General features: G+C 34.0%; 1 protein-coding gene across 1 annotated transcript in view; it reads right to left on the reverse strand.

Moving 5' to 3' along the window:
* The window catches only part of ST8SIA4 (ST8 alpha-N-acetyl-neuraminide alpha-2,8-sialyltransferase 4), a 103616-nt gene that overhangs the window by 76157 nt on the left and 6681 nt on the right, over window positions 1-20778 (reverse strand). Inside the window, 2 exon segments of the mRNA XM_037801045.1 lie at window positions 5248-5505; window positions 15923-16054. Of these exon segments, the coding sequence (XP_037656973.1) occupies window positions 5248-5505; window positions 15923-16054 (390 nt within the window).

The following is a 20778-nucleotide window of genomic DNA, read 5'->3' on the forward strand; positions in this document are numbered from 1 at the left end:
CTTTTTTTTCCATTTTTTTTTTTCCATTTGGAATGATGGCTGTAAATTCTAGCTGCACTTTGCCATAACTATCGACTGTCAAGTTTCAGTAATAACTAAGAGTCAGTGTCTGTTCCCTATAGCAGAAGAATAGATTTTTCAGCCCACTTTAAGTATTGAGAAAAGCTTCCAAATATGTCCACTATTGAGTAAGTATTCACCATAGAAATCTATAATAAAGTTGATAAAATGAAACTCAATAGAATTAATTCTCCAATTAGCTAGTCAATAATAGAAATGCCTTTATCTGCAGAGATTTCTTCTAATGATAAGTAGACTCTTCCTAAAATTTTTCTTGGAGAATCAGACACCCAATTCTGGGCTACATGACCCTACTATGTATTCTATTCTAGAACATTCTAACTTCTATTTTTTTGAAATTAATAAAAATAATTAATGTGAAAATACAAAAATAATTATGGTGATAATTTTCATCCCTTTATTAAGATGCTTCTCCTTATTTCTTTTATGCTTCTTAATAAGACCAAAACACAATTATAAACCTGTAGAATTGATCACTATTCAGTTCTTAGTCAATTAGCTTTAAAAATAATCATAGCTTAGAAAGGTATAAAAATCCTCCTGAAGTTCTATTCCTGAATACACTCCATAAATCAGTGAATTCCATACCTAATCATCTAGTTTGCACAATCTAAGTTTGTAGGAAAAGGTTTAAAAGACTTTCTTGAAAGTTAAGCTAATACAAAATTGACTTTATAGAGCCCAGTGGATTTGTTCTTAATTTTATTATCATCTTTAAATATATTGCATCTTGGTAGGATTAATATAATAGAGCTGATTATGGCTTAGAAAAACACTAGTTGCAGCAAGACTCCAAATGTTAACAAGTGTAGTAGCCTCTATGCTGCAACATCCCTCTAGGTTATGAAACACTGAACCTATGTAACTACAACTTTATGCAGATTATCTCATAAGATGCAGCTATAAAGTTTGAGTTACAGAATATAATCCTGTAATTAAAGTACTAACTGAGCAAATGAAGAGGCATACAGAGCTGCGGTCTTTGCATTCTGCTTGGTGAGATGGTAAGCTGAAATGCAGACAACAGATACCAACTCTATAATCCCATACCCCATAAAAGATAGAGCAAAAATATTTTGTATTCCCTACAGAAGGGTTTGCATCCTAAACCTGACACATGGTCAGCTACAGTTTTAGAGGTGATGATGGTTGGGCTGGCCCTCTCAACACAGATAACTAAGAAAGCTGTGAGGGTAAGTTTGAAGTATGTGTGAGGGATTTCCATTCATGCAAAATGATAGACATATGATTTGAAATTATGATACAACTTTTGCTTCCACTCTCCCTCCACCCATCCTTCTTTCTTCCCTATTTCCTTCCTTTCTTCCAATCTGCCTGCCTACCTCTTTCAAATATCTATGAAACAGATAAATGCGCCTGGCACAGTTCTAGGGACTTGGGTTATAAAAGAGAGAAACACAGTCTCTGCCTTGCATTCTAGATGAGGAGACAAACAAATGTGAAGAAATATATATATGTATATAATACAAAAGCTGAAACAGGGCAAGGGAATAATAACTGATGGTAATCGGGGTAAGGGTTGTTTGAGATAGAATAGTCAGAGAAGACTTTGCAGAGGATGGTGTGTATAAACAGAGATCTGAGACAAGTAAGGAGTGAAACCATAATTCCGGAGACCTCTGGCAGGCACACTGTCCCTAAAATCCCAGATTAAGTGATTTATGGACTCTGGCAACGTAGCTGTATTTTATTCAGTGTGCTGAGAAGCTGCTGGGCGGTGGGCAGGGACTCTAGCTTCAGGATAAAGGAGTAAAAGGGCAATTTGGAGATAAGTTAAAAAAACTTTTGTAGAGTTCCAAGTAAGAGATGATGTTGGCTTAGACCAGTGTGGCAGCAGTGGAAATCATGAGAAATAATGAGATCCAGGGTCTTTTTAGACAGTAACTGCTATTAGGAGTTTGATGAGAATGAAAGGAAATGGTCAGTCTACTTTTCTGACAATTATAATCTTTCCCATTCCTCTTTATCATGAAAAGTAATTTAAATAAGATATCTGTATGTATATGTGGATATACATATGAATCTGACACTGTAAAATATATACCTGGGTTCACTGAATCTCTACATGATAATGGATTAAGTGACAATTCCCCAAACATATGTCTTTTTTTAGAAACAGATTCTCACTCCTTAGTTAAAATTTCTGGTTCCATAAGCAAGTTAAGTTTATGTAGGAAAGGCACCAACAATGGCAGTTAGGCTCTAGTAACTTGTAGATTTACAGGAATGCATATGAAAAATATACAGTAACATTCTGAGGCCATAAATAGATGTCAAAACATCAGTGAACCTAACTAGTTTTTTTTTTGTTGTTGTTTATAAACTTGAACCAAATTATAAAAGTATTCCTGTATCCCAAACTATAGAAATAAACCAATTCTTAATTGACACTATTTGGTATTCTCTGTAGCATATATTCTTATACAGTAATTCTCATTTTAGTCCATCTGAGGGCTGTATTTCTCTGGGAAGAGAAATCTCTTGGAAACCACCAGTTAGAGAAGACACTAGTTGGTCAACTACTGTAAGTTTCCAAAGTGTTTTCCATTCTACTTAATATTGCTCATTATCCAGGCAATAACTTTTTACTTTTTACCTTTCAAAGTTTGAAATTTATGAATTTAGAAAGAAGGAAAAAGAGTTAATATATGTACAAAGTGTGAAGTCTAAATGGAATTGTGAGCTGAATGAAATTCCCTTAAGGAAATGGTGAAGATATTCCTCCTACAGGACTAGAAAAATATTAGACTTGGATAAAATGACAATAGTGGCCCAGGAACAAACAACAGGCACTAGAATCCACTGACAGTTAGCAGTATGGTAGATTAGGATCCAGAAGTCACCGAGGAAGGAGTAAAAGCATATGAAACTGTTTACTGGATATCACTGGAGTTGGGGGTGCTGGAGTGCTGTGGGAATGGTTAAAGAATAAACAATAGTTGTTGCTGGAGACTTCTTAATCTAAAGTAAAATACAGGGTTTTAAGTCTAGAAAGTAGGTATGAAATTATGTTTCTAAGACATAAAAAGGAATATAGATCAGATACACATAAGCTCCAGGACTTAGACATTTGGTTGGAGAGGCACAAGAGTAAATCGGTAGGAATGTAAGTGTCCAACAGTCCATCCACTGTAGAACTGTAAGAACAATGCTAACACTAGGTCCCCTATTGTTTCTCAGAAAAGAGTCATTACTTTTAGAACAAGAGAGGCAAGCAGTATGATTTCATGGAATCAGAATCTTGGTCACAAGTAGATTAGAACCAGGAGACAAAAATCATATAGGCTAGTCAAAGCTAATTACAGGGTAGTAAGACATAGTGCAGGATATATAGTTTTCAAGCACTCAAGACAGAAAGAAAGACATTGAGAGGTTGCCATGGAAAGCAAAGATGGTCACCAGTCAGTTTTAAGACATAGGGAGAGGGTATGAACCCACATATTTGAGATGCAATGGAGTGTGAATTGGGATAATGCAAAGAACCCAGTCATCAGAAATTAGGGTTACAAAGACAGAGAAGTAAGCAGTATCAACGAACTGATATTAAACCAGGGAACTATCGCCATTAAGGTCTCTCTCACCAATTACATGTAAAAGCAGTCCTCATGTCAGAGTTCGAGTTGGGGCTGAACCTAATGGGTTAGACAAGTCCTAGAGCCAAAACTAACAAGGATACAGAAACAAGAAACCAGTCACATTTGTACTCTGTTTCCCCCCAGTCTTTATCACTTTTAAAATCATCATCTTTACACTGCAACAAATTTCTATTATGCCCTAAATTCTTTACTTCCTTATTTTATCCTGCACTCTGGTTTTAGTCTCTTCAGAAATTCTGGAAGCCTTACTTTCTCTGCATAACTATACTTCACTTGCATGTCAATGTTTGGAGCTCATTAATTCCACTTCCATTGTCATTCTCTCATCAAATATTTGTGCTTCCTCTCACTTTTATAATTGGATATAATTTTCTTTATCTATCTACATGTTGACAGGTTTTTCTATCAATCCAATCATTTTAAGAGTTCAGATATTTTAAGTCTCAACTGGCTTGAAATCAGTCTCTGACCCTGCACCCAAATGAGAAAAAGCAAGAACATAAGGTAAAATGTCTGCAGTTATATTCACTGCTATTAATCGTATTCACCTGATAGTATTCTGCTGTGATTTTTCATCATCATTTTCATGAATAAAAATTGTTGCATATTTATGATTGATATTTACATAATTAATTATCTTTGTTTTTAAGACTTCATTTCCAAAATAATTTTTAAGATCTATAAGTATATTCATAGGCTGTATTCCAGCATATTTACAAAAGATTTCATGTATTGTCAACATGTCAACTCAAAAGACTTTCCTGTCTATCTTTATACTGCACTATTTTGTATTTCAATTTACATCTTTCATACATTCAGCAAATGTGTCTAAGAAACTAAAATGCCAAAAAGCTGTTATATATACCAGAACTGGGAATTAAAAACTGCTAGTATCTATGATGTGACGACAATCTGTTTCCTACTCTAGTGTTTTTTCAGTTAATCAAAAGTTAAACAGACACGTAACTCATCAAATATCTCTTGACCATCAATGAAGAACAAATAAGAATGCCCAATCATGTGAGAAAAATCACTCATATACACTAATCCTACATATAAAGAATACTGAAGCCACAAAATATCAAATATACATGCTAATCTATGTCTATAGAGTCTGCTAAATAATTTTCAATAAAAATAAAATTAACTTGCATCCATTACATCACTGCATGGTGATGTTCATAAATTTAATCTAACAAAGAAATCATATAAAACAAATTAATATGAATAAAAGATAAATAAGAAAAATATTTTCCTGTGTGATATTAAATCTAATAAACCACCATTTGGCAAAAACAAATAAATACTGATATGAATCTTACTGCTGAAATGAGATTACCCTTTGTTTCAATAATACAATCAATATAATTTTCTTTTCCAGAGTAAATGTAAATTTGGAGACGGCACAGAAAATGATACAGATACAAATTTCTTTGAGCTCTTAGTAATCCCTGATATTAATATTGATTTAAGTGTATCTACCAGTTTTCTATTCTTAAGTAAAACTCCTCTGAAGAAATTAAATCCATAGCAACAGGATAAAGCTCACCTTATTACAAAGTTGTGACTGTCAATCTCCTTTCCACATCCACTATCTAGCAGAATGCCAGAATTTCCAACAACTGCACAGGTCTTAAACCTGCGATTTTTCATTGGTGAAACTTCAGGTAGGAGGCTATGAAGATCCTGAGAAATATTTAGTGTCCGGCGCCTGTCGAGCACATAGTGTATGACATCACCAGGTTTAAAACTGCTCTTGACCACTGAGACATCTCGTTCTGCATCTAGGAAACGAAGTATATTCTTCCTATATTTAAAACACAAGCAAAATTTTCCATTAATGACAATATATCCAAGAACTGGTGATGTCATTTACAAAGTAGGATATGATAACTGCAAATTGGTAAACTACAAATCTTAAATTGTCAGGTAGCAATTAATCCAAGAAATTAAGTAGATTCTACAGGAAACAGAAAAAATCTTTTTTAAAATAATTTGCACAGTTGTCCACGATTTTGTAAGTATGTATAGTATATACACCTATCTGTAGGGTGTAAAAAGGTCTCCATCTAACAAAATCTATAGAAAATTAGTTTATTAAATAAACACAGTTCCATGATTTGACTTTACATAGTTTAATATTCTTCTAGCTTCAATCCATTTGCTACAATCATCTATTTTTTTAAAGTTGTCAAGTTAAAGGAAATAGGAATAATTTGAAATTCTGTTGAACTATACTGTAGTTAACTATTAAAATGACACTTTTAAATAAACTTACATAAATTGATCCAAACCATGTGTATGTTCTAATTATCAAACAGGATTTAAAACTGTGACACACTAAAAGTATACAGAAATTTCTTCTAAGCTCCAGAACCCAGAAAGTAAGATAGGGTACACTAGAGAAAAAATTTAGAACACTGGACTCTGTAGGGCAGAGACAAATAACAGTTCTGTAGTGTCCTTTCTTTTCTTCTTCCTTTTAGTATTTGAACCCTCTAAGTTTTATGTGGGCAAACGGATGCTTAGCTAGAGCATTCCAAGTTTCTTTTGCAGCAGGTTTGGTCATGTGAATTAGTTTTCTTAAATGGGATATGAATGGGTCACATGTATGACTATTTGAATGAGAAATAAGCCCCCATCTGGTTTGTACTTTAAGGCCTCTTTTGTATGAAGAGTTACCCTATCCATAGTTAATATAGACATTGGTAACATGCTACCCAAACATAAAATATGAGGTACATGCTAAGTAGATGAATGGTGTAAAATAAGAAAATAGTTCTAGCTGGCTGGAAAGTTGGTGAACCTCGTTATGATACAGTAAACCTTTGATACGATATATTAGAGCCTGTTGCTCTTGCAGAAGTGGCTAAAAAGGGTTTGTTTTTTGGTTTATGTTGGTGGCTCCTTTCAGCGGGACACTAAAAGAGGTGAAGTCAGGGATGAAATAGTAAAGTTGTAAGCTGAGACGGAAGGGAATACATCTCTGTCAATGGCCTGTAATCTAAATTGTGTGAGACTCTAGTGATTGGGGCCTCCCAAATATTTCTGTACCACAATTAGCAAGAAATAAGACTATCATCGGAGCTATTCCAGTGGCAAGAAGAGTGTTAACTTCTCATCTAAGTCTATAGTCAAATGTCTTCATATTAGCAGCCATGAAATTGAAGAGAGAGAGGGATAGACCATGATCAGTACGGAGAGTCAGAAGCCTTAAGAACTCTGTTCAGAAGAAATCTTCGTGTAGGCTTGTTTATGCTTAGAATTAATTGACAAGGAAATAGTTCTGAAGCCTAGTGAGTTTTGAAGGAATTATATTGCCAAAGAAACCATGAACCTAGCCTACAAAAGTCTGGAATTGTTTGATCCTCAGTCTACCAAAGATATATTAATGAAAAGCAGTCTGAGAACGTTCTACACTAGATTGGAAGGTGGTTATTACATGCTATAGTGCCCTTATGGCAAGCTTGTATTGTCAGAGTACTAAAAACAGTGTCGTTAATATAATATTCAAGATATGACAGGCATATTTTCCTCCAGTGCTTTTAGTGTCTTAGCTCCATCACAATTGGTAAATTTTATTACTGAACACAGAATATATCCTACTACCATTACACTGCCAAAAGAGTAATTCTCCAGTTCACATTTATAAGCCAGAAGCATTACTATCAAGTAAAGATGCAAAATAAATAACTCATACCTTTCCTTCTGTTTTCCTTATTTTGGTCAGCTCTACATAGCTTACAGTTTAGTATTTGATTTAAATAGAGACCAAGTTATTGAAAACATTATTTGGGAAGATTATATATAAGAGATGTATCCATCAGCCAATTGAATAAGAAAATATTTCTGAATTTTTTTCTATGAGGTTTATAAGGAGTGGAATTTATATTAGGGCAAACCTGTATAAATACCCTACAAATTAAGTCACAAAGATCAACAGAAATATTATCAGACACCATAACAGTTTATCTTAACAAAGCAGAGATTATATAAGAAGAGAATTACCAATGATATCATCAACTGTAGGGCATCTGAAATTAAAAAAATTGAGGACTCTTTATTATGTCAAGCGCATAGCAAATGTTCACAAAAATTATGAACTAGCACCAAGAGTAATAAAATATAGAACTTTTTGTAGATACTTATTAACTACCATTTGTTTAGGAGGAAAACTTAAGTGATGCTTGACACCTGTATTATAAAAAAGAAGTTCATTTCCTGTTAAAATGATGAGGTTGTCTCTAAAATAAAGACTGCACGGATGTGGTCGAATCACCAAACTAGATGGTATTATCATTTTCCTTTGAAAGCAGTTTAACAGGTCTCTCTATATTTGAAAATGTGCCCTGGCAAGTAGTAGCATGTTTGCAAGTTTGAAGTGAATAGATTAGAGGTCCATATTTGAAAAAAAGACTCCTTAGCTTGGAAATACAAAAGGGGAAATCCCTTTTACTCATCAAATAAAAGGTGACACATGCTTAGCAACTGACAGCAAGAGGGGCTTTCCAATAACAACACATTTGCTGTATTAAAGAAAGTTAGCATCAAAAATATTTATAAGTCTTCTTAGCGCCTACTTTAATACAACACCTTTAATTTATTCAATATTAGGTAAATGATCTTAACAGGGAGATACAGGACTGCAGCAAAGTTTTTAAAGACATAGTATTATATAATTCTTGGAATAAAATGCTTAACAATGCAAAGAATATGATTGTATGTGCTCTTACAATGCTGTGAGACAGGTTCAGCAGTAAGTTTTTTGTTTTTGTTTTTAAACAGAAGCAGTAAAAAGAGTAAAAGTGCCTTTCAAAATAGAAAAAAAAGAAATTACCAATTTACACAGACTAATCAAAATATAAAAAGAAAATTTTTTAGGTAAACTTGGAACATTTGTGCACAGATGATTCACTTTTTTCAACTGAAAGAAATTAAATAGGAAATCTTGTATGACTCTAGTATTTTTTTTTCTTATAATTGAACCAAATGTTTAGTTTCTATTTTAGAGCTTAAATGCATGCATGGAAAATTATCAACACTAATTTTTCTGATATAGGATGTAAAAGAGATTGGAAATAATTACTATGAATGAGTAATACTGTGGCTTAAGTGCTTAATATATGTTGGAAACAGCAAGGCTAGGTTTATCATCCTCCCACCTCCACCCCAGTAGGCTGAAGGAATTTTTTAGATTATAGAAGTAATGGACTAAAAAAGCTCAGTGGATTTCCTAAGTTTAGTTACATTCAGACTGCAAATTTATGAAAAAAAGAAAACCATTGCTTAACTATAATTAGCTAAATGTCACTGGAAGCATGAAAAGCTATTGTACTTACACTGAACTGAAACAAGGCTCTTAATTATTACCAAGGAGAACATATATGCTTTCGTTCAGAAGATAATCGATATAGATGAGAAGAATAAGTTAAACAAAATTACTTTAAGAAGTGAGAGGGATAGAAAGAAAATTCAATTTAACTTCTGTGCTCTAAAACAAAAATGAATCAACAAAAGCTAATGTTTAATACACAGGTAGAAACAGTACAAGTTTTCTTACATATGGTGAATTTATCATTGCCGTATTTAAAGCAGGGGGCTGTGTTTGCTGTTCAAGACTAAAAAGAGTATCAACAAAAATCCCTGGTAGGCCTTTTACTGTCATTCTATTAGCATAATGTAACTTTTGAAACCTCATTAGATAAGCAAACATCTAAATTCAGCAACTGTTTTAATGATAAATATAACTGAAAGAACCTGAAAATGTTTCACTTTCAGTGAAACTAAAAAACTTAGTCATAGTGACTATATTTTGCTAGGCAACGTTGGCCTACACTGAAAGCTTCGTTTAGACTGTTGAGCTGACAGGAATAGAGTCTACACAGAAACTTTTCAACTGAATTTTCAGCTATAACTTCCCTTTCAACATCACCCATCACTTGAAATAGCAGCTACAAAGTCCTGAAAAATTAATTTACAAAACACTGTTTTCACTTGTAAAATGTTAAATATAGCTAACCTATCACCTCTCTTTCTTCTCTGTAGGGTTCTTGTCAAAAATATGCCTATGTGCCACAGCAACTAAAAATTAATCTAAATGATGTTGTTGACCTCTCAGAAAGTATGTGTGACAAACCTTACAGTTAGAATGTAACTCAAATTGAGAAGCAAATTAGGTTATGAGATGTCTTTTTTTTTTTTTTTCAAGTTTAGACAGTGACTCTAGAATGCAGTTTAGTGGTATTATAAATTAGTATTACAAAAAAACAGCATAGTAGTAATTTCATATTTTATTCATAGCATCTTTTGCAGTACCACCAGAAGGCACATTTCTGACTATTGTTTACAGATATTAATTTGGTGTAGGAATGCAATGATTAAGAATAGACTAAAAAACACCAGAGAAACAAAAAGCACAAAGGATTGTATTTATTCTACTAAAACCTATCATAATAACAAAATGAAGTCTGATCCCAATATGGCATAAAATACCTTAATTGTTGCTTTAAAATTTACACTTTTAAACTTTAAACTGTTTATACTTTGGAAAATATTCAATAGCAAAGAAAGAAATTATTCTCAGCAGTCGTTTCTTGAATAGAAATGCTTGAAAATTAGTTTCCATGGTCCACTGGCAAAAATAAATAAATAAATAAATAGGCAAAACAAAACAAAAAACAAAGACTCATAATATTTAAGGAGACATATTTTCACTCCAGATTTATTTTATTCCAAAAATTCCAATCTGTATAGATAGCTAGTGTGTGAAAATATGAAACAAATAAGATTTTCTTTTTTTTTTTTTTTTTCTTTTTTGCTGTCTTCTGGAAAAATTCATTTGGAACTGTCTCGAACAAGACATGTACATTCACATAAATTCCATTTCCATAGAAAAATACGTCAATATGATTTATTCTACTCTTTAGATTTCTAGGTGGGTGACAAGTTCTTTCTAGCATTGGTGGTCAAACAAAAGTTAAGGTGTAAATAAAAAAGGAAGAGTCAACCCTAACATAATTATACAACATAATTTAATATTTGGATTTTAATAAAATACGCATTTTAAGAATAACCATATTACAATGAGTAATCACCATAGTAAGCTTCATTTTTATAGAAAACCCCCAAAACAGTGGAATAACATCAGTAAACATTTACAAAATCTTACTGCCTTTAAAATAATGGGATTGGCTGTTTTCTTTTTTACTTAGAAATAAAAACTCTCAACTCTACACCTTTCTTCATTAGTTTTTAAGAATGTCAAGCCATTTAGATGGTCAGTGTTATGAGGCCTTAGAGATTGGAACAAATATCACTGAATCAATTCAACTGGTACTGACGTAGTTTACTAACCAAAAAAAAGGAGAGAGAATACACAAGTTTTGTCTCAAAAGATTACTTCTGAAAAGCAACTTGCCTCAAAGTTCTAAAAGAATGTGGCCTGCAGCCTGTTCACAGCTTTGAGCTTGGAAGAAGAAAAATCCTAAACATTCTCAACCAAATAAAAATGCAAACTTGTCTCAAAACACTTAAATTCACACTCTAGATCTCCCTTTGATATTTAGCTTTGCATTTGGTAATATCTGATGAACAATATCTTATATTTTAGAGCAAAGAAAAATATCATGTACTCCATAAAGATATATTTTGTTGATATGCATTTTTACTATTAAAAGGTAATCCTCTAAGAAATTTGTTTCATAATAAGAACTTTGGTTCTGCCTACAGACAGGTCTGAGTTTGAATCTTCACTCTCCCACAAACAAGCTGTGTGACCCCAGATTAGCTCCACTGGTCCTTTATAGAACAAAAAAAATCAGAGATGGATGAGATTTTTAAGTGGACCTTTTTCTAAAGCAAATCTAAACCTATGCATGCTACAGGGAATTGTTTTTAAACTGTCAGCACATATAAATTAGCAATTATGTTTAGTTAACCTGCCAGCTTTGTTTGTCTAAGAACTTTGATATTAACATGGTTCAAAGAGTTGAAAATACTTTCTCTAATTATGATATGATTAAACTGTCCTGTTACATCCATATTAGATATTTGTACTTCTTTGCTTTTCCATTCAATGTATGAAAAATGAGAAGAAAAAAAGAGAAAGAAAAGTAACCACCACCAAAGATGGAGAAAAAAATGTCACATCACAGGGTTGAACACAAACATTTTTCTGCAAGTTTATGGATTTATTCACAACATCTGATGCATCTTAAATGTGTGTTCTTAGCTTACAGCAATGAGGAACAAATTTATAACATTAATAAAATTAAGCCAATTATTTTAATTGTGAAGTCAGTTGCAAAATGCCTAAACTCTGCTCTAAATCTTGATGAATCTTCAAAGCAAAGTAAACTAGTACAGGGAACCATCTTTCTTAAGTAACTCCCCAGACTTACAGATGTGTGATGAATATATGTGTCACTTATGGGTGTGCCTTAGGAAAGTAGCAGAGTGAAGTTAGTGCTGAAGGAATTAGTAATAAGAAACTTCTGCAACTGTAGAGAAAAACAATTTATCTTCAATGACTTTCACATTTTAATGTAAATAGAAAAATAATTTATTAGGAATGTCACAAGAACATTATAAGTTTAATAGGATTTTTTTTTTATGAGAAAATTTTGTAAGCGTGATTCAATCATGTGTGGTCAAAAATAATTAGTTGTTATGTCTTTATCAAAAACTTCAGAGTAGAATTTTTAAAACACTTGTAAAATATACTTGTGTCTACATATAGACACATAATAGAAATATGGTTCTTCGTAAATGCTAGAGATGTGGGGAAGAGGGGAGAAAATGATTTTCCAAAACAACCCATGGTTAGTTTCTAGCATGACTTAAAAAAATATACTTGTAAGAGCTCAGCCAAACAGCAATGTTTTCATATTTAAAAATTGTTATTACAGGTGTCAAATTGATTAATACAAGTCACTGCCACTTACAGGCAATTATAATTTTTATGAACTCATTGCCCATTGTACAATAATGGTGTTACAAATTATTCCTTCTTTGCAAGGAGGTAACAACTTTGTGCATATTCAATATTTACCCAATGTTTTATTATTTACTTCTTTATTTGTTAAGGAGAACCAAATAAAAAGAATAACTAACATTTCATTCATATTATCAGCGGTTATAATTGAAAGTGGATCATCCTTCAAAGATATGAATGCAACACTCATTAATTTGCAAAGCTGCAACAATGAATTGAACAATTCATGTTCAACATCCTTAGCTTTAATGTTTAAAAACAACTAAATAAATATCAAGCTCTGGCACATTTGTGGTGTCCATTTTTGTATAAAAACCAGGAAGGCATGGCCAGGAATATTCATTAAACTATTGCCAATTAATTGTTCAACTTGCTTTTTAGACTATCCTTTATCTGACATATTATATAGCATGACTTGCTATATAAATTCAACTACTACAGTTTCTTATTTTATTTTACTTTCTTCCATCACTTTCCTTTACCTGATCTGTATAGTCTACCTAAATGTCTCCCTTCTTACCAAACTATCCAGCTTTAAAGTTGAAGATGTTAGGGACTGAGTCATGCCACAAAAGGCATGTTTAGGTCCCAAGCCCTGGTCCATTTGTAAACAGGACCTTTGAAGATGTTACTTGTTAAAGTGCGATCAAACTGAATGATGGTGGACCTTGATCCACTATGGTTGAAGTCCTTGTAAGCAAAGGAAATTGGACATGGAAAGAGAAGCCAAGGGGCTCAGCCAAAAGCTGGAAGTCAGAGAAACCTGGCAGAGAATGAAGAGGATGCCACCATGGGCATTACCATATGATGGAAAAACCAAGAAATCCCAAAGATGGCTTGGACGAAGCAAGCCTCGAATCCTCTGAAACTTTGAGCCAATACATTTCTGTTTTAAAGCGGACCCATTGTATGGTTTTTGTTTGAGAAACTAAAACACAGATATTCTTATAAATCAAATTTTTCCTTTTTAATAAGTCCACGTATTTCTATTTCCAATTTACTTCCAAGAAAGTGAATCCTTACTCTTTTCTAAATTAAATCATACTTGTGTTTATAGCCCCATCTCAGCCAATATTCTGCAGCTTTTCCATTGTAATTATATGATCTCTTACTGGGGGAGTGCAAATGTGGGAAGGGGGCTTGAGGCAGAGAAGAAGGCACTAGGTAGGTAACATGAGAGAAGGACTCCCCAGGAGTAAAAATGTCAAACTGGAGAGATCATGGCTATAGTGTCAGCTTCAGCCAACAAGTGCTTGGGAGGAATACAGGTCCAGAGTTGTCAAATCTTTCAATGTTTCAAGAGTATTAAAATATCTGTACTTTTATAGGGAATCAATGATTTTTAATGTTGGCTTCCCCCTTCACCTATCCAGTCAAGATAAAACTTGCTTCTTTGCCATATTCTATCCAGGTGACACCATTTTATAAACTCTGTCATCAGACTTGACTCATCTTCTAGTTCTTGTACTCTGACCACAAATATGCAAAGCTCTCCCTAAAACAAAAGCAATTAAACATCTATCATTTGACATTGTCATTGTCTTGTTCCACGTTTTGCTCTCCAGTCACTTCCAAGGCTTTAAAACAAAGTAGTCTAACCAATCCTGCATTTCCCTGACACCCATCTCTTTTTAATTTCAAGATGTTCTTTCAAGTAGAATTAACTATGTAGTAAGTGTGTATGGTGCAGTCCATTATAGGAGGTATAATGAATTCTCTAAAAATGAATGTACCATAGTTTTCTTTCAAGTTGCTTATAATCTACATACAAGAGGTGCAATCCAAGAAGTGAGTAGGTAGAAACTCAGGCAAATGGACCTGTATCCTCTCCCTTTAACCACTAAGTTACCCTTTAAAAAAATAAAAAACTGTGTGTTAATATCCAATCATTTAATAATTAGCATTGTGCCAACAATAGAATAATGCAATTTTATTCAGTAAAGGATGTGTTCTCTCAAACATTTTAGGAGTTCTGATTTATCAAAATGCTCTGATTCAGACCTACCAACTGTGCTGGTTTGGATGTATTATATCCCCCAAAATGCCATATTCTATAATGTAAGCTTTTGGGGGCAGATGTAATAGTGTTGATTAGGTTGGAATCTTTGGATTAGGTAGTTTCCATGGAGATGTGACCCACCCAACTGTGGGTAATACCTTTGATTAATGTATTTCTATGGAGGTGTGTCCCCACCCATTCAGCCTGGGTCTTGATTAGTTTACTGGAGTCCTATAAAAGCTCAGACAGAAGGAGCTCAGTGCTGCTGCAGCTAAGAGAGACTTTTTGGAGAACCCCATTTTGAAATACAACCTAGGAGCAAAGGAAGAAGATGCCAGCCACGTGCCTTCCCAGACAACAGAGGTGTTGCAGATGCCATTGTCCATTCTTCTGTGAAGGCACCCTATTGTTGATGCCTTAGCTTGGACACTTTTATGGCCTTAAGACTGTAACTTTGTAACCAAATAAACCCCCTTTATAAAAGCCAATCTATTTCTGGTATTTTGCATAATAACACCATTAGCAAACTGGAACACCAACCAACACAGCAGTGTAACTATACATAAAAATGAAGAATCAGCCCTAACTTTCTTCTTTGCAATAGGTTATAATAGAAGAAATGAGACATAATGGAACTATGAAGGCACTGAGTTTTTTTTTTAACAGTATGTGTTTCAGTTAAAATGCCAAAATCTTCCAAAGAATAAACCAGTGTTGTAGAAAGCTTATTTTCTTACTTTTACTCATTTGGGATTACTCATTTTTGAGGCCTTTATTATTGGGGCTCAAGCAGACATACTGATTATAGGATAGGCCAAGTTTATTATAACTGGTCCAAAATAGGAGTTGAATAGGCCCTACTGTTATACAGTGTAAGAAACCACAAGATCAGAATGAAGAATCAATATGGAAGAAGCTAAAGATAATTCTCAAAATATATGTCCATTCTGAGAATCAAGTGTTAAATATTAGTACTCTGTTGAATATTTTATTCCATTGGTATAAAGCCAGTATATTTAAAACTTACATATTCATCCTTATATTTCTGACTGATTGATGATGCCAGTTTTATGGATTTACATCCTTCGGTGAACAATGCTAAATAGAACTGGTGCACTCTTTTATTAAAATCTTCACACTTAAACTATAAATCAAATGTTCAATATGTTTGCCAAGCCCGATGTATTCAAGAACATGATGTGAAATTCATTATGCCTTATGAAAGAAACTCACCTTATCTCCAGAACCAAAGAGGAATTGATTTTCCATCCTTCTACAGAGTGCTGGAAGATTGAAGAGCCAGCCTTTCGAATGATTTTATCAGAACTATTGACAAGTGATCGACTCAAACACAATTCACCATCTCTGAAACAAAACCAAAACAATGCCAGCTTTGTGAAAGTAAGAAGCACTCTGTTTAAACAACATAATGCATAATTTGATTTACATTAGTGTTTAATAGTTATAACTACAATTTATTCTACATGTTAGAAGGAGAGGTATGAGCATGATGAAGGGAGTTGTAAGGATTATGTGAATGTAACTTTTTCAGGACAAACACTTAAACTAATGCTTTTTGAAATGAGACCATTTTCACGTAAAGAAAAGGCCTCTGTAATACTTAAAGAAAAAAATCTCATCAAAGCTCTGTGACCTCAACCCCATCCCCCACCGCCAGTCCCCATTTAGACAATAGAGACGGGATGTTTGGCAGAATTCTCTGCACCTGTATACTGGTGACGTCCAGGACTGTAATTTTGTTTTCACAGAAGGCATTGAGGCATAATGGGAAGAGTTTTGTTTTGAATTAAGAAGACCTTGGAATATCAGGTCTTTAATGGGCATGCTTATTCTCTACCTTACTAGCCCATATATTCTTGGTCAGATCATATCCTCTTTCTAGGCCACAGTGGCCTTACTTTACCTTGAAAATTGCAAATGACATTATTGAAAATGCAATGACTTTGTGAGGACTATATATGTTAAAGCAATTTATAAAGCACTATTGAAGTACTCATTTTAAAAACTGCAACTTCCTCAAAACATCTCAACAAGGAGGACACTTTCCAGTTGTTGGTAGTCAGTAGAGGGGGATTTTTGTGGGGAGAGAACTCATTCAATAGCCATTATTACTGTTATTTTAAACTGCATCAAAGAATCAACTGTGCTACCCCTCTCCAAACAATAGTGTCAGGCTAGTTTACCATGTCTCATGGCAGTTAGGATGCTGGAAGTAGTGAAGACAGTGATAAATACATGTGATATCATTTATACCATTAGGACATTTATATCTGAACCAATTCATAGGTCAATAAACTATTCTCTTGGAACTTTACTCAGAGAGTCAAAAAGCCACCTATTTATGGCATACCAACAAAAACCACAGCCCCTTAAATTTGTGCATTTATTCCTTTACATATATACTTACATATTAATTTCATAGATTCTCAAAAACATAGTTAAAAAGTAACATTATTATTTGCTCAATCCCAAAGTCTAAATCTGTATTTACTATGTAGGCAGTCCTCTCCTACTATCAGGGGAAATAATGTCTGTGTAACAACTGCTACATAAATTTGGTATTTGGAGACTTACAGTTTGGTATTCTGGTTTGCATTCTTTATTATAGATGTAGTTGAAATTTGTAGCAGCTCAAAAGTATGACATGCAACTATCCACTCTGAAATATAGAATCCTTTAGAGTTAATATTATAAACTCTCTTACTCATGAAAATGATATATTTGCATGCCTATGCATGGCTAATAACAGCCGTTTTACAGAGGTCACTTAGGATACAAGGAAACAGAGGGTGCAATTTACAAGTCACTGACCAAGAAGCCAGGTTTTATATTACATGGATGCTGATAATAACTGCACGTGAATGAAAATGTGGATGCAAACAGAAGTTAGCCTTCACAATTTTGAAAATATACCTTCAAGAGTATGGACACAAACTATCATCCTTTTTGGGGTAAGGACCTTTCCAAACTTCACTCCATTAATAACTGGCTTGTCAATATCATCTTTTTGTAAGCACAGATTGCTTTGTATACAATAATTATTCCCAACACCCATGGACTTCCATAATAGAAGTGAAAATATGTATGGGCTAAGAATTTATTTTTTAATCTGTGGAAGACTGCTTTAGCAGTTTATGTGGAAACAGCAGCTACTTTTTGTGTGGCAGAGTGATTACTATGATCTACTCAATGTATGGAGCCTTTTCAGAATCTCCATAGATAAAAAAGGAGTTGCTTAAAAACATTATATTGTTTTTATATGAATGAAATGCTACTAAGTTACTATGCTGCTTGAATTGCTTTCCTCAAACTGATGATTGGCCCAAATTTCAGAATTTTGTTACTGGAAAGAACTCTGAATGAAAGTTGGATGAAAGTAGCAACAATTATTCATATTTATCCTCCTAGTCCATGAAATTCACATGAGAATACTAGGGTTAGTGCAATCTGAATTTCTGGAACAAATTTCTTTGTATAACATTAAATGAGTCCCTTGGGATTTTCCACTTGGAACTTGGTAGTGTACTGTTTTAGAAAGGGCTTTTTCTGTTCAAGAATACAGGACATGAAGGATGTTGCCACCACCCACTGGTTTTTCATTCCAGATCAGAAACAACTTCTTAGCTGCAGTGAAAACATTTCTTGTATAGACTTATCTACTGAAAGATTCAATATATACTCTTAAAGGAAAAATAAGAATACACACCAAGGAAGGCATGCAGCTTAAAGCAATTTATTACAAAATATTCCTGCTTATGTAGAGCTAAACTATGTGGAGCTATGGAATACTATAGTAACAGGAACTAATCATTACCTATGATACTGGTATATGCTAGTATCTACAAGTATTCTTCTCTTCGAAATATGAGTCTCCAGGTATCACTACAATTTATACTCTTATGTCTGCAGTGCATAACAAATATGATCAATTTCATTTCATGAAATTAGATCACAAAAGCACTGCATTTGGTGAAGTCATCTACATGGCAATGTAAAATATCCCCTGGAAAAGTGTTCCCTCAGAATCAATATAAAAAAGGACAAATCCCACTATCCTGGAACTCTAGAGAATGGTAGAGATTAGAGAAGGACTCCAAAAATGCTGAATGGAAGAAAAAAAAAATAATCTCCAAAGTCAGGTAGGAGAGTTCTGTCCTGGACATACAAGTCCAGACCCCTTCTTCTCACTTGGTCCCGAGCAGCTTGGGAGTTGCATAGGAGCAGCACAGCCGGGTCCCTCCAGCCCCAGATGCAACACAGAGTCACTTGAGGCATTAAATTAGAAACCCATGCATACCCAGGTGCCAGGAACCAAGTCCCCAAAGACCTTGGGCAGAGACAGTGGTGAGGATGGCATCAAAAAGGGCTCCCAGGGAAAAAGAAAACAAACAAAAAAAAGATTGCAGCAGAACTGTTGCAAGAGGTGCACACACTCAATCCAGTCTCTGTTCACTGCAGCACCTAAACAAAAAACAGACCTTTCTGAATTGATGCCATCTGGGTCCCTGGGTATGAGACACCCTAATGGGGAAGAAACTGGAGGCAGAGAAGTCCCGCAGAAAAAAAGGGGGGTGGAGGGAGATGACAGGACAGGTCCCAGAACTGAAAATTCTAAGGAACACAGGGCACTGAATGAGAGAGAGAATTTAAGCTAATCAGAGGAATTGGGGAGAAATTTTGGAACAAAACAAACATATCAAAAAGGGAGAAACAGCTAAACTCAAAGCAAGGAGAAGGAAAGAAATAACAAATATTAGAGCAAAAAAATGTGAAATGGAGAATAACAAAACAAGAGAGCATTAACAAAATGAAAAGTTGGTTATTTGAAAAGATCAATAAAATTGACAGACCCTTAGCCAGACTGACAAAAGAAAAAAAAAAAAAAAAAGAGATTAGATGCTAATAAATAAAATCAGAAGTGAGAGGCAGGCCAGTACTAGAGACCCCAAAGAAATAAAAATGATCATAAGAGAATATAATAAACAACTGTATGCCAACATATCAGACAACATAAATGAAAAGAACAAATGTCTGGAAACACATGAGCAACCTACACTGACTCTAGAAGAAAAAGAAGATCTCAACAGACCAATAACAAGTAAAAATATCAATCAGTCATCAAAAACTTCCAAACAAGGAAAGCTCAGTAGCAGATGGCTTCACAGGTGAATTCTGCCAAATACTCCAAGTACAATTAATACCAATAGTGTTTAAATTCTTCCAAAAAACTGAACAGGAGGTAATACTACCTAACTCATTCTATGAGGGCAACATCATCCTTATACCAAAGCCAGATAAAAATACTTCAAGAAAAGAAAATTACAGATCAATTTCTCTTCATAATATGGATGCAAAAGTCTTCAACAAAATATTTGCAAATCAAATCCAAGAGCAGATTAAAAGAATTGTACACCATGATCAAGTGGGTTTTATCCCAGGTATGCATGGATGGTTCTACCTAAGAAAATTAATTAATATAACACAGTACATTAACAAAATGAAGGGGGAAAACCACATTATCATGTTAATGCAGAAAAGCCATTTGAAAAAATCCAACATATTTTCTTGATCAAAACACTTTGAAAAACAGTAATAGAAGGAAACTTCCAACATGATAATGGGCACATGTGAAAAGCCCACAGCTAACATCATACTCAATGGTGAAGGACTGAACACTTTCCCTCTAAAATCTAGAACAAGATAAGGATGCCCATGGTCACCACTGTTATTCAACATTGTGCTGGATGTTCTAGCCAGAGCAGTTAGGCAAGAAAAAGAAATAAAAGCAACCAAATCTGAAAGGAAGAAGTAAAACTTACACTATTTGCAGATGGCATAATCCCATGCATAGAAATTCCAAAAAAAAAAAAATGACAACAAAGTTACTTGAGCTAATAAACAAGTTCAGCAAAGTTGTGAGATCCAAGATCAACACGCAAAACTCACTAGTGTTTCTATACATGAGTAATGATCAATCTGAGGAGCAAATCAAGAAGACAGTTCCATTTACACTAGCAACTTAGAGAGTCAAATATTTAGGAATAAATTTAACCAAGGTTGTAAAGGAC

The sequence above is a fragment of the Choloepus didactylus genome, chromosome 13 (genome assembly GCF_015220235.1).
Source record: "Choloepus didactylus isolate mChoDid1 chromosome 13, mChoDid1.pri, whole genome shotgun sequence".
NCBI classification, from domain to species: domain Eukaryota; kingdom Metazoa; phylum Chordata; class Mammalia; order Pilosa; family Megalonychidae; genus Choloepus; species Choloepus didactylus.